Below are 15,222 nucleotides of genomic sequence, written 5' to 3' on the forward strand. Positions count from 1 at the left end.
TTATATTTAAGTTTTAACTTGAGATAATTGTGCATGGTTTATATATAATATGACAACATTGCATATTGATAAATATATTATAATCATATAAAAAATACATAATATTTTGAAACACATAGTAACGCGATTATTGTTTATTTTTAAAATCAGTTATAGCTTTACTAGTTCTACTACATTTTAACAAAGTAAATTTATTTTTTGGTGTATTCGGAATATTTAAATTGGTGCTATTTATTTTAATGTAAATGTCAGCCTGGACATTTTCAATCAAAATTTTTAAAAATCTACTTATAATTGGGTGAAATTTATAAAACTGTTGGTTAAACTGTTAAAGTGTGAATGAAATGATTCACAATTGTTTGTAGTTTGATTTAAACTTTCTGTCATAAATATTTTTGGAAGAAATTTTTTTTTTTTTTTTTTAACAAAAATAGAGAATATTTTACCCTATGGCCTATGGGCATGTATGACAGTAAATTTAAGTCTGACTACAAACAATTGTGAATCATTGCATTTACACTTTAACCAACAGTTTTATAAATCACACCCAAATACAAATATATTTTTAAAAATTTTGGTAGAAAATGTCCAGACAAAATTAACAAAATGATTTTTTAATTATTTTAATTATTATATTTATATTAAAACTAGATATTACATAATATTATGTATTTTTTGTATAATAGGAATAATACTCCAATTAATATGGAATATATTATAATAAATTTATCATAACAGGTAAATTGGTGGAATTGGTTTTTTCACATATTGGCGGAAACGGTACATGCCCTTCTTGGGACCTTAAAACTTTTACATGTATTATATTATTATGAATTTTACTATTTGCAATGACATTTTTAATTTCTTTTAAAATATTATTATCTATTAAACTATGAATTTATTTTTACTATTTTACGATATTTATAAAAAGATGTTATTACATTTTGAGTTGTATAAGCTAAAATAATAATATAATATAAGTGTAAATTATTTCAATAATTAAATACTAATTATAGAAAAAATGCAATATTATTAGAGAATATTATATCAATTTACCGTATAACTAAAAGTAAAAAAAAAATGTCTAATATATACCTTTATTAAAAAAAAAAAAAACATATCACAAAATATACTTAGTGATATAGGATGATGAACTGTCTTCGTTCAGTGATTTTTATGATAGCTGTATCACCTATAATTATCATTGAATACAAATTTAATACATTGATAATAGTTACTCGTATGACATCGAATGCTTACTTTTTTTACCATATAATTTTGTGTGTATTTTTGTTTTTATTTTTTTTTAGCTATTTATACGCATTTGACATTTTCAATCTTTTTAAAATCTGTTTTTTATGAATGAAAATAAACAATTTTATACTTGGGCATAAAACTTAAAAACTTAAACAAGATCCGTTATAATTTGTAAATGCTGTAGGTAATTAAAAAAAATAATTAGCCTAAGTTACCCCTGAATTAAATAATAGTATAAACATTTATTATATTTTTAGGAAATGGTTGGGAAAAACTAGAATTTAACGACGTTATTATTAATTTTATAATTACCTATGATAAGTGGTGTCACTGGACGCCTCCTTCTATCAAGTTTACATGTCTTTTGTTTTCTTTTTAAGTCCTTTATAATTTGCTTATTGTACAATGATGTATACAAATTGTAAATATTCTTTTAATAAAAAAAAAAAAAGTACCTTTGATATTGTTATAAAGAAAACCACCAACTAATGAAAAATAATTACTTGTGTTATGCTAAATCTATATAGGATAATTTTTAATACTTTTACTCTATTCTTTTTTTTATCGGATATTGAATTTTAATTTAAGTAGGTATTGTATACATTAACTTATAAATATTCCTGTTAGCGTAGTAAAACTTTTTTTGAATAAGTCATATTATAAGCAAATTGAAATCTAAGGGTTTTAGAATGTTCAATGAATTACAAAATTAATATTTATTTTTTTTTAGATATTAGCTGTATCAGCTAAGAACTGTTTACTCTTAACATATGGAATGACATTAGGACTACCAACAATAGCTATTCCAGCATTATCAAATAACACTAATATAAGACACGACGATTATCTCCAATTAAATAAAGAACAAATATCATGGTTCAGTTAGTATAGAGATCTATATTATTTATATTAGTATGTTTAAGTTTTTGAAATATATGCGTCTCAGTATACATTTTTTTAAATATTCCTAGGTAGCATTAATTTAATATGTGTTCCACTTGGTTGTATGATATCTGGAACTATTACTCAACCTTTTGGACGAAAACCCAGTATGATTGCGCTTACATTGCCATTCATTCTAGCTTGGTTATTATTTCATTATGCTTCAACAGTAAATCAGCTCTACTTAGCTTTAGCTATATGTGGTTTTTGTGGTGGTTTACTAGAAGCTCCAGTTAGTACAAAATTATTTAGAATAATATGAACACTCTTTAAAATATTCTATAAAATATAATTAATTGTCAGGTGTTAACCTACGTTGCGGAAATTACTGAACCTCATATCCGAGGTGTGCTTGCTGCTTTGTCATCGACTACAGTCATACTTGGATCTATATCGCAATTTGTCTTAGGAAATTTTTTTCACTGGAGAAAAATTGTACTATTCAATACTATTGTACCCATAGTGGCAGTTATTTCACTATTATTTATACCAGAAAGTCCACATTGGCTTATAAGTAAGATAAATTAATAAATAAATAAATTAGGTGCATTTTTATAAAATAAAAAATAATTTTAAAAATTTATCTATTCATATTATTTTTTATTTAATTTGATTTAAATTTTACTTATATATAAATAAATAATTGGTAATATTTATTGGAATTATTTATTTATTCTGTTTAGCCAAAGGTCGTATTGCCGAAGCCGAAAAGTCTCTATGTTGGCTACGTGGTTGGGTTCAACCAGATGCAATAAAATATGAACTGACGATGTTAAGTAAATCAATAGCATTAAACGAAGAGAAAGTTAGAATGAAGAAAAACAAAAAATTTTATTCATTTTATTTGAGACGTACATTTTTACTACCTTACTTCATCATAACAGCTTGTTTCTTTTTTGCAAGCTTTGGTGGAACAAGCACATTGCAAGTTTATGCAGTAAGTAACAATAATATATAATCCATAAATAATCTATTATTGATTAAAATGTATAATAAATTTATGTAATAAATTTTAAACGATAAATTTTGAATAAAACAGGTTCAAATTTTTGAAACTTTGGGGTCTCCAATCAATGGTTACACATCAACGTTAGTTCTTGGAATTTTACAATTGTTGGGAGGCATTCTAGGCCTACTATTAATTCATTGGACTGGTAAACGTCCTTTAGCAATAGTTTCGACGCTGGGATCATCTTTGTGTTTTTTTGTTGTGTCAGCATACGTATTCATAAAACAATACAACGCAGAAATAATTCTTAACGTTACTTGGGTACCGTTAGTGTTTTTAAATATAGCTGCTTTTATGTCACATATTTCTATTAGACTTCTACCATGGATGTTAATCGGAGAGGTAATTAAACTCGTTTATTTTAAGTTATATTTTAAATATTAAAGATGTAATTTTATTAAGATAATTTACAATGATAAGACTTAATTAACTGAACTAAATTTTTTAAGGTATATCCGCCGAATATCCGTGGGCAAGCTAGTGGTGCCAGTGGTTCTAGTTCATACATATTTTCTTTTATTGCAAATAAGTCATATTTCATGGTAGTTGATTCTATTAATTTATCGGGAACATTTCTGTTATACGCCATAGTAAGTCTAATTGGATGCCTAATGTTGTATACCATGATGCCAGAAACAGAAGGTGTTCCTTTAGAAGACATACAAAATCATTTTGCGGATAAAACTAAAACATTTAATGTGAAAATTGAAAGAAGTGATAAAATCAAAGACAAAAAAATGTGGTCCGCAACAAATCCTGCTTTAGAACTAGATCATATTGAAACCCATATATAATTGTTATTATACCTTACATATGTGTTATTTTTTTCAACTATTACAATAATAGTTATTTTTATACATTATAACTTAAGATTAATATATTATTTAATTTTTTATGAATTTTATAATCTTGATTGGTTATTTGGCTAATAATTACTAATTAGATTAGTCAAGTATGTCAAACATAAAAAATACTTACTATGTAAATAATTCGATAAAAAACTACTTGCTTCTCTGGAGTAATAATTTATTCTCCAAACAGTGCAAAATATCTAAGGTTAGTCTAATCTGCTATAGGTAAGCAGATATTAAGTCAAATTTTAGGTTAGATTGTGAGGGCTGCTTAAGTCCAAATAAATCTACGAAAACTACATAAAAGTTATATATATACAATATACATGCAATTTATACATAGTTACAGTTTTTAAAACTAACATTTAAAGAGGCAAACAAATTTACTTAACCATCTATATTTTTCTAATCAATATTTTGAATATTTTTATTTTCTTATATTAAGTAGTTAGGTTTATTAGGTAACCAATTTTAATGAATAATATAATAATACATAAAATAATAATTTAAAATATGAAACTTATAACATATAATAATACTCAAATGTATGTTATATCCAAAACAATCAATTATAAATCACCTTAAAATTTTATAAAATACATTTAAAAAAAAAAAAAAAAAATAGATAGATAAATGGATACCGTTCTACTATATATTAGATTTCGAATGGGTCAGTATAATGAGTATGTATTTTAATTCAAAGATAAATTGCTGCTTACGAAAAACAATTCTGAGCAAAAATGGTCTGTCAGCTTATATCACTAAATATATTTAGTAATTATATGTTTTTTTTTTTATATACCTATCTAATGAAGTAATTTATCTTATTGTTAATATTACAATAGATTGATATAATTTTTTTTTCTAAAAATATTGCTTTTATTACATTGAAAGTATTATTATAATATAATACATATTATTTATATTAATGTTTCTCAACCTGGGAGTTAATTAACTTATTAATTAGAGTCGCTAACCTATGATTTAAAATTTAAATACAAAAATACAAAAATTTAAAAGCTCAAATAATAAAATAAAGTAATGAAAAAAATTAAATCAATAAATATAAAACACTGTATTATGTACAGTACTATTGTTTGAACGCGGTACAATTGCCGCCTAATAAACTTTCCTGGGACTCTACAAGTGTGATGAATTGTTTATATAAAGTCCCAGCAAGCTCTCCTCTTCTACATATGACGAGACCAGGCCGTTGATGCTCGTGTCGGCCGACAAACTGTGTTAGTTAACATATGCTTTTTGTCTTATTCCAACGGTCAAACAACACGAAACGTCGCGTTCGTTTGTCCGCATGTGCCACAGAAAAAAAAACCTCATGTGATCACGTGGTGTGAATTCAATCACCACCATCGTCTTATAAGTCACCGTGTCCTCTAGGGAACAGATTTGCTATTACTTTATTGTGATATTTATTCATAAAGCTCAATTTATTTTGTGAGGATGAATTCTGTTTTGTTTTATTGGGTAATTTATATTTATTATTATTTTTTGTTATTATAAATATAGGCGATTGTTTTTATTGATTTGGACGGCTGCATATTTAGTTAATAAGTAATGTTTTCTATAATATATATATATATACACCACAGGTGTTTGGCATTGTATTAATTGATATTTCTGTATATTTTGTTTGGGTAACCCTTTCTTCCTTCCAATCCTTCCGTCCAACGAAAAACGCGAGTCGTTCCCGTTAACCGCGATCAACTAGTAGGATCGGAACGGCGAACATTTTTTGGTAGCAGAACGTGGTTCTGGCCTTATAGTGAGGTTCAGCAGCGTTTTGTGTTGGTTCGGTGGTGTTGGTTGCCGCTGGGTTATTGGCGTGGCTCATGTGGTCACACAGTACTAGGTTAAACGTCAGTGGTTATAATTTTAGTCTAAGCGGAGATAGCGTGGTAATCGCAAGTTATTGTCTATTATGTCTAGCGGGACTGATACTGATGGCGTGCGTGGTGCTTAGTGTTAAGAGCGTGTTAAAGTCAGGCATTCGGGGCGATTGTAAACTCTCTCGGGTCTACTCCAGTACTACCTGACGGAAACGTGTAAACTCTCCCGGATTTATTCCTGTACTACCTAACGGAAACATGTAAACTCTCCCGGGTCTAGTAAAAATCATAAAATAAATTTAATATACATTTAAGTTGCGTTTAAAAATAGTCGATAATAATAATAATATAAGTTCAAATGCAAAATATACGTAAAAATGTTAAAATCGTTGTTTTTGATAATAAGAACATACAGATAACTCATAGTGTAGCAATAACATTTAAAACAATTCGGGAGAGCTTACATACTTCCTACAAGTAACTATAAAGTTGACCTGGGAGAGTTTACACATTTACTTCAGGTAAACATAATATTAACCCGGGAGAGTTTACCATCGGGAGAGTTTATCACCGCCCGGCGTTCGAATGTAATAGCATAGATTAAGGCCGTACATAATTTAGCATTACGAGTTGTAGAGGAACCCGACCTAGGTCCGACCGTTATACATTTAACTGCCGATTTAGATTCGTTGTGGACGCAATTTAGGTTTGAAGATGATGCGGTGTTAGACGGTTTAACCGATTTGGATAGACTCCGAGTATGATGTCGGTTTGACAACTGAAATACGTAGATGTATTAGTGAGTGCAAGGTCGCGGCGGCGAAGTTAATACCCAAGGACATTGGGGCAATCGATATGTCGTACGTTCAAGCTAGGTTAGGATCGACCGACTTTCCTCAGGAAAGTTACCAAAATCCGTTATCACGACTGCCGGAAATTCCGCTCCCTAAGTTCGACAGAGATGTCCGTCTGTGACCCACGTTCCGCGATAGATTTAAAGAACAAGTGGACGCGCGGCCCAAGCTATCTAACCTAGATAAAATGTATTATTTAATCGGATGTCTTACGGGTGAAGCGGCCGAACGCGATACGCGGTGTTCCGGTGTCCGGGGAAAACTATAATCTCGCATTGTCCTTCCTGTCCGAGCGATTTTATCGACCGCGATTAGTCGCGACGTCGTTACTTGATCGATTATTAAGCTCGCCGACCACGTCGCAAGAGTCATTACAAGACCTTAATAATTTCGTAGGTACGGTAAACGAAAGTATTTCGCTATTGGAAGCATAAAAAGTACCGAACTTGGGGTCATTCATTTTATTTACAATTGCATTTAATTGTTTGCCCGTCGCTACGCGCAAATTTTTTATTCGAGTCAGGTACCTAATTCGGCTGATATCCGTCCATAGTTGAGTTATTAAAGTTTGTTCGCACGCGCGTGTCTATATTGGAGAACGTCGCTGACCCCGGAAAGATTGGTAATAACGCTGTCGCTCAGGTTAAGGGGGGAAAGCCGATAAGCACAGCCCGTAAGAGTGGAGATCACTACGGGAAGTCAAAAGGGTCCCGTCCACGTTGTGCCGGTTCACATTCGTTAACCGCGTGTATGCGACTCAGGTCTTGGGCGGCCGGAGACCGAAAGCGGTGGGCGCGAGAGTATCGTGTATGTCTCAATTATTGTTTGAATGTCGGTCACTGGGTCCCGAAATGTAAGGCGAAACCGAATTGTAGAGAATGTTCGTGTAAACATCATACACTTCTCCATTTGTCATCCGATGAGCGAGATGGCGGGGAGGAACCGCCGATGCAGGTCAATTCGTCCGTGTGTGCGCCCGTAGTGACGTCCCCCCATCTATCGAATACCGTTGTTTTGGGTACCGCTCTCGTGCATATGCGACATAGGTCCGGCACAGTGGTGAAAATGCAGGCGCTAGTCGATAGCGCGTCACAGGCCAGTATAATCTCCGTCGCGTGTGTTAATGTTAAACGATTAGGATTAAAACTTAAAACTGTCTCTAGTCTCTACTCGCCGAAGTTCAAGGTTGCGTAGAATGCATAGTACAGGTACCGAGGTTTGCGTCCGATCCGGTGTTGCCTGTTCAGGCATGGGTGTTGCCAACCATAACAAGCGACTTACCGCTAAAACCATTAGCCGCGTCTGTAAAAGACCGGTTTTCTAATCTTGCACTCCCGGATTTAACATTTAATCTGACGTAGTGACGTCGCCGATCGACTTGTTGTTGAGAGGGGACGTATACGGGTCGATAATGTACGGACGGAAAGTGTCGATCGACGACACATTACCTGCAACTTGCAAGATGTTTGGCTGGATCCTTATCGGTCCGGTCGTTGACCGAGTTAATCACTCCTATCAGTCATTTCCTATTTGTGTGACCGCGTCTATTGAGGGGATAATGGAGCGTTTTTGGCACGTCGAAGAACCCGAAATGACGCCCGGCACGTTCACAAATAAAGGATGTTACGAACAGATATTTCGTGATGAAATGACGCGCCTGTCGTCGGGTCGTTTCGCGGACCGTCGTTAAATGAATGTTTGTGGTCTGGCCCTAAATTGCAGCAGGACATTGTGGACGTCTTGACACGTTTTCGCGTGGGCGAGACCATTTTCCTCCAAAAACGAGATACTGTTTTCCTTCACTGTCCATTTTCCTCCTCCAAAAAAAAAAGGTTGGTTTCCATTTTCCTCCACATTATTTTTGACTAAAATTATGTCTATTTTCCTCCAATATTTCAGTCAATGTTGTAATGTTGAGTTCTGTATTATAAAAATAGAGTATGGCTAGGATACGTATATTTCGGAAAATTCTATATTTCCACCAGTTATTTGGGCAGAATCGTCTTCTTCGTTATCAAGAACCACTAATGCATGCGAGTTTTTCCACTCTCATTTCAAAGAAAACTTTTATAAAGAAAAGCCTAATATATTTATGTGACTTAATATCATAAAACAAACTCAAACAAATATTTATTGTAAAATGAGAAGTATACTGTATACATGTTCCAAAAAAATCAAAGGATTACCGAGCAAACAAGCGCCGTGGAGCAATCGACGATGCAATTATTAAATTACAAAACGGAGAAATGTCTAGGTATGTACCTAATTGTCCTAATTATAAAAAGTGAAATAATTATTCATATTATATCTAATTTTTATTTTCTTTCAACAGATATTCATTTGTTGTTGAGATGTCATATAATTATAAAAAAATTTAATATTATTTATTGCAATAATTTTACTATATTTTATATCTTATATTTTACATATTGCCTGGTTGCATTATCACTAACCCTTTATACTATTTCATTATTTTATTTATTGAAGGAAAATGGCTATGGCCTTTCGCGTACATAAATATACTTTTACCACGAACATCTGTAAGATTTACCGAAATTTTAATTCTCCCAAAATATCGCAAGTTCCAACATGTGTTGTGGCGCGTTTCGCCTCATAATGAATTACGTGAATATGAGTTATACACCGTCACGTACGGCGTAAACTGTGCCCCATATCTAGCCTTACGAGTTTTTAAAGTATTTGCGTCTACCGATTGCGACGGTTTTGACCGGGTACGTAACGAACTCGAATATCAAACATATTATGTCAACGATATTTGTGACGGTGTCGATACGATACCCGACGTATTGAAACTTCAATCGGATCTAATTTCGGTTTTATGTTAATCGGAACTAGAATTTAAAAAAGTGAGCGTCGAACACGGCCGTTTTTACAAAACGCGGGATTTAGTCTCTTGTCGCGCGCATTTTCGACCCGTTAGATGTTTTTGGCAAAGTCTATTAAGCGAACGTGGCGACACGGCATCGCGTGGGACGATCCGCTACCGGCCGACATTCGTGCTGATTGGACTTCGTTTTTTTCAGAATTATTACCATCGCTATTAAATATTCGTGTACCACGGTCCACGTCATATTAACTCATACCGTGTACGCATGTTGAACGTTAAATTCGATCGATCCGTTTTTCTGATTAGTATTAAGACCAAATCGACTCCGACGAATTCATTGACCGTTCCACGACTCGAGCTGAACGCCGCGTTGTTATTAGTCCGTTGGTTAAATCGTATTCAAAATATACTATCGTCGCAACTCGACGTTATCGGTTTACGGGCATGGTCGGATTTGACTGTCGTGCTGTCACGGTTAACCGTCCCCCACGAGCGCGTCTCGTGGCGTAACGCCGGCGACGGTAGCGCAGTTGAAATTATATTGGCGCGGCCCTCCGATCGCATACAACGATCCGTTGGAGTGGGATGATTGTCGTCCGTCGCTGCCCGTGTGCGAGTTACTCGAACTACGTGTCGTGTCGTGTACTGCGCGCGTCGTCGACGAGGGAGAGGAGTGTTTCTCCAACTTTGACCGCATGTTGCGTGTAGTTGCGTACATGCGCCGCTTTGTAAAAGCTTGTCGACACTATGTCACCTTAAGGCGGAGCGGGGTATCACCGAGTTCTGGTTCGAGCGGCCCCGCATTTTTACAAAAAAGTGAATTAGATAGTGCCTCGTGCGCGGGCGCGTTGGCTGCGGAATCGCAACGCGTACATTTTTCTAAGTCGGTACGGGAGTTGACGGCGGTTAGTCGCATCTCTTCGAAACCGGTTGCGCGGTTAACCCCGTCAGAGCCGTTCCGTGTGGGGGGGGGGGCTAAGGGGCATGTGTCCGGGGTGCATGATTTAAAGGGGCGCTAAACAATTTTTTTTTATAATATTTTAAACTATACATAAATAAAATATATGAGAACAATTGGTGTTTTACACAATTATTTTGGACCATTATAAATTTTTTCTGAACACATTGCCGACTAGAATCGAGTAATAACATTTATACTATTATTATAGCTCAAATGAAATGGAGATTTGAAAAATTATCAAATATTGCTGATGATTTTTAATTTCTCTCTAGTCATTCACTATCTTTAACACCAGTTAAAACATTGAAAAAATATGCAGCTGATTTAGCAATCAAATACAACGAAGATATTGACCAGGAAATAATGAACGAAATCGAATTTTTTAAATATCAAGCAAAAGCAATTCTACCAGACTCAAACGCAACAGCTTTAAATATTTTAAATGCAATTAAAATATATGAACTTGATTCAATTTGTCCAAATTTAATAACTGCATATAGATTGTTTCTTTCCATGCCTGTTACCGTCGCTTCCGAGGAACGCTCTTTTAGTAAATTGAAATTAATTAAGACGTATTTACGTTCAACCATGTCTCAAGAGAGATTAACCAATTCAGCAATATTTTCAATTGAGAATGAAATAACAAAAAATATTGATTTTGAAGACGTAATTGAAGATTTTGCTTCAAAAGAGTCTAGGAAAATTATGTTTTAAATTATGAACCTATATGATACGTATCATATACGTTTGTAAATATAACATGTATAATGTAGTATAATTTGTGATTTGTATTAATTTTTAATTATTTTGTTTAATAATTACTATTGCAATTAACTTCTGTTTTTTATAAAATTAATGTTCAAAATACGTTGTAAAAAAAAAAATCCAATAAAATAGGAATTAAATAGGAATAAAATGCATAATGATAACTAAAATAGGGGGCGAATATTTTTAATTTTGCCCTGGGCGCCAAATCTTAACGGCACGGCTCTGAGCACCGTTCATAGATCTTCTGACGGCGTAATTCGCGTGGGTGCCGGGTGGTCGCTTACGGCACTCATCGTTAGACTACGATTGCAAACACTGTTCTGCTATCCAAACGATCGCATTATGCGTTGTTGTTGTGTCGCCGATGGCATTTACTAACGGGCCACAAGGGCCCGCGTGTTTTGACTGCAATGATTGCGCGTCAGTCGATGGGTGATATCTCTCCGGTCAGTCTTGCATATAGTGTTCTGATAAATTGCACCATGTGTGTGAGATTTGATGCAAAACCGACACACCCGTTTATGGCCGATTTACCGCGCGCGCGTGTACAGCCGCGACGACCGTTCGAATAGGTAAGCGTAGATTATCAATTAAAAGAGTCGCGATTACGCAAATCCCGCATCTATAAAATTTATATCGCTGTTTTTATTCGTTTTACCACCAAAGCGGTGCATTTGGAGGTGATGACGAAACTGTCTACCGACGCCTTTTTGGCTGCTTTCGACCGTTTTGTCGCCCGCCGGGGGTTATGAGCCAATGTGTACTCGAATTGCGGCACCAATTTTGTAGGTGCCGATAAACAAAAACGCGAATTGATTCAGAGCCCTGAAGTTCAGAATACCATTGCTAATTGTCGCGCTATGTGCATTTGGCATTTTAACCCTCCTAGCGTACCGCACTTTGGAGGCTTGTAGGAGGCTGCATTCCGGTCGAGCAAACGGCTATTGGTTCGCGTAAAAGGTATACACGCGTTCACGTATGAGGAGTTCACTACCATATTGACCATAGGTGTTCGGCATTGTATTAATTGATATTTCTGTGTATTTTGTTTGGGTAACTCTATCTTCCTCCCGTCTAATAAAAAACGAGATTCGTTCCCGCTAACCGCGATTAGCTGGTAAGAGCGGAACGGCGAACAGTGAAAATACATGACATTGACAGTATTTTACTATTTAGCCATAGACCTCGAATTAAAATATCTCGATTTACGCCAATGCACTATGGGATATAATATATGATAATAAATCAAGAATATAAAATATTTATATAATTATGAATCTGTGATGTATATACCACAAGATAGAGTTTTATTAATAATAATGTATTCATTCAATTTAACCGATCCATTTTATCAATATCTATAACATTTACTAGTTTCTTATTAATTTAATAAAAAATAGCTATCAATAGCACAAGAAGAACTGAAATAAAAAATGATTTCGTGTCCAGTAATTTCCAACACGAATATTCAGTGAAAATTTAAAGTCTCTACTGTTATAGATATTCATTTTTAAGTAAGGTACAAAAGTTATCAAAAATATTCGACTTGGTCCCTCAGTATACCTACCATTTAAAGATTTAATTTTCTACAAGTTAGATACCCCCTCGAAATAGAAATTCAAACAAAGTACCTATAGTTAAAAATCACCAAAAATTTAACAAACAAATTAGAAATATTATGCATGTGACATTCTGATTAAACATTGTAATAATATATTTTGTGGTATCGGGTGGATAATATGGAGATAATTTTTATTTAGTTTTGTATATTTTAAACTAAATACAGACATTCTTTGCAAATAGATTGTCAAAAACATTCTTAGTAATACGCCAATAATCTTATTATGATCAGTTTATTCAAATAATTTAGATAATGTATGAGTATGAATGTATGATGTTGTAATGCACAATTTTACTAATAAGTAGAGAACTTTTTTTATCGTAAACTTGAATACTTAATTCCAAAATTTTTGAATAAGAAATGGAGAAATAAACATACATTTAATATTGTTAATGGGAACATTGAAAAATTCCAAAGGTTGTACAGAGAAAAATTACATAATACTAATAGAAAAAGTAGAAAGTAAGTACTTCATATATTTATTCAATAATTAATATAAATGATGATTAAAATAAATATGCTAATTTAAATATTTATTAACCAAGTCATATGCTTAATATTCTTGACACAATTTTATTTCTAGGGTTTTCGATTATAATTTATAACATAATTATAATTATTCCATTATATTTGTAATAAATAAACTTATTGGAGTTTTACATCTTTATAGAATACTAACAAAGGTGTAGTATTTTGAATAAGATTCATAATTACATCAATATATCTAAATATTAAAATAATTATATAAAATAGACATTTTAGAATTTGATATTTTGCAGTAGAGCGGTAATTATCTAGCCTTTATTCCAGTTTTTTCATTTGTATTATAAACTTAATAATATTAACTTAAAGATAAATAATAGTATGTACCAATACTAAGAAATACTAATACCAATATTAATACTAATACCAATACTAATAATAGTTATTAGGTACTTATTTATCACTACAAGTTACTTAAATGTTAAAAATCGTTAAAATAATTAAAAATATATTTACTTTATTTAATAATTTTTGATCATTGTTTGAATCTTGACAAAAATTGATTATCTACATCTCTCTCAGTCCCAATTGGTGTGGATAATTAACAATCTGCTGTCATTTATTTATATTTTAATATAAATAATGTGAACATTAAATATGTGATAATTTTCAATTTTTTATGAATTCGATTGTAATTTATTAAAAATATTAAGAAAAATCTTAAATAAATAATTTTATGTTGATTGTATATAATATTTATGTATTTATATATTTTTAAGCCGTGATCGTAATCATGTGATGCATCTGATGAAAACGATATCCAAATTTGGACATGGATGCTGTCAAACAACAATATCCATCAGTAGACATTAAAAAAATAAAAAACTATCATAAAGTTCGAGGTCATTACGTGCCTTAAAATGTATAACAAATAATGTATTTTGTAACTTGAATATGTTAACAAAGTTAATAAAGTAATCCAATTTTGTGTGTTCACTTGAAGTTTATATTGTTAATTGTTATTATTTTTAATAACTTCTTCTTTTGATAAAGGATAGATATTAGATAGATAGTACTGATTGTAGCTATGTTTATGTCGTAGGCCATACGGATAATTAGTTTTTTTTCAAAAAGACTAGACTCTTTGCAATGGGGTAGCCTGTTTGCGAACTATTTATTATTTTTCAAGCTCATTGCATACAAACTAATAGCAGTTAGGCTTTTTAAGAATTACGATCGTTTTATGGTAATGATCATTTGACCGTACTAGTTTTATTTTATATTACTAACCATATATGAACATGTTAACTGAATTATTATATTATTGTATTATAGGTACATTATAAGAAATTAGTTATAACTGAAGTTAGCAGTTATATTTTAGTCAATATTTATATGTGTTATATAATATAACAAATTAATAAAACATTAGTATTTAAAACATAGAACGATACCTATGTGCTGAAGTTGGCCGCTTAAATTGCTTCTCATCATAAATTGAGTATATAGTATAGCTGTAAGGTATAGTAATACAAAATTTCGTACAGGTATGAAATGCAATTGTATTTTGCAAATTTTATATTAGCATATCTATTTTCAGCCATGAGTGTGCAGTACTGTAAGAGATCCGAAAGATAATAGCTTACCAGTTACCATTAATATTAGAATAGATAATTGCTTTTAAAATTATTGATAACTGTAATGGTATACAATAGCTGAACGATTGCGCTTTTTAGGCGTTTTATATAGGCAAATTAAGTATATTATGTTAGCTTATGGTA

General features: G+C 32.3%; 2 protein-coding genes across 2 annotated transcripts; both read left to right on the top strand.

Annotated features, from left to right (window-relative positions):
- The first annotated feature begins 1,962 nt into the window (after positions 1-1,962).
- LOC112601878 (facilitated trehalose transporter Tret1-like) lies at positions 1,963-4,057 on the top strand. Its single transcript, XM_025349737.1, has 6 exons — positions 1,963-2,138; positions 2,229-2,431; positions 2,503-2,713; positions 2,883-3,136; positions 3,239-3,550; positions 3,658-4,057. Exons 1-6 carry the CDS (start codon positions 2,033-2,035, stop codon positions 4,000-4,002), a joined length of 1,431 nt encoding a protein of 476 aa, XP_025205522.1. The 5' UTR covers positions 1,963-2,032; the 3' UTR covers positions 4,003-4,057.
- A 4,949-nt stretch (positions 4,058-9,006) lies between these two features.
- Positions 9,007-11,283, top strand: LOC112601595. The gene is made up of 2 exons (XM_025349298.1): positions 9,007-9,014; positions 10,842-11,283. The coding sequence occupies exons 1-2, from the start codon at positions 9,007-9,009 to the stop codon at positions 11,281-11,283; spliced, it is 450 nt and encodes a 149-aa protein (XP_025205083.1).
- The last annotated feature ends 3,939 nt before the right edge of the window (positions 11,284-15,222 follow it).

This window comes from Melanaphis sacchari, unplaced genomic scaffold (genome assembly GCF_002803265.2).
Source record: "Melanaphis sacchari strain LSU unplaced genomic scaffold, SCAv2.0 Contig7_pilon_pilon, whole genome shotgun sequence".
Classification (NCBI taxonomy): Eukaryota; Metazoa; Arthropoda; class Insecta; order Hemiptera; family Aphididae; genus Melanaphis; species Melanaphis sacchari.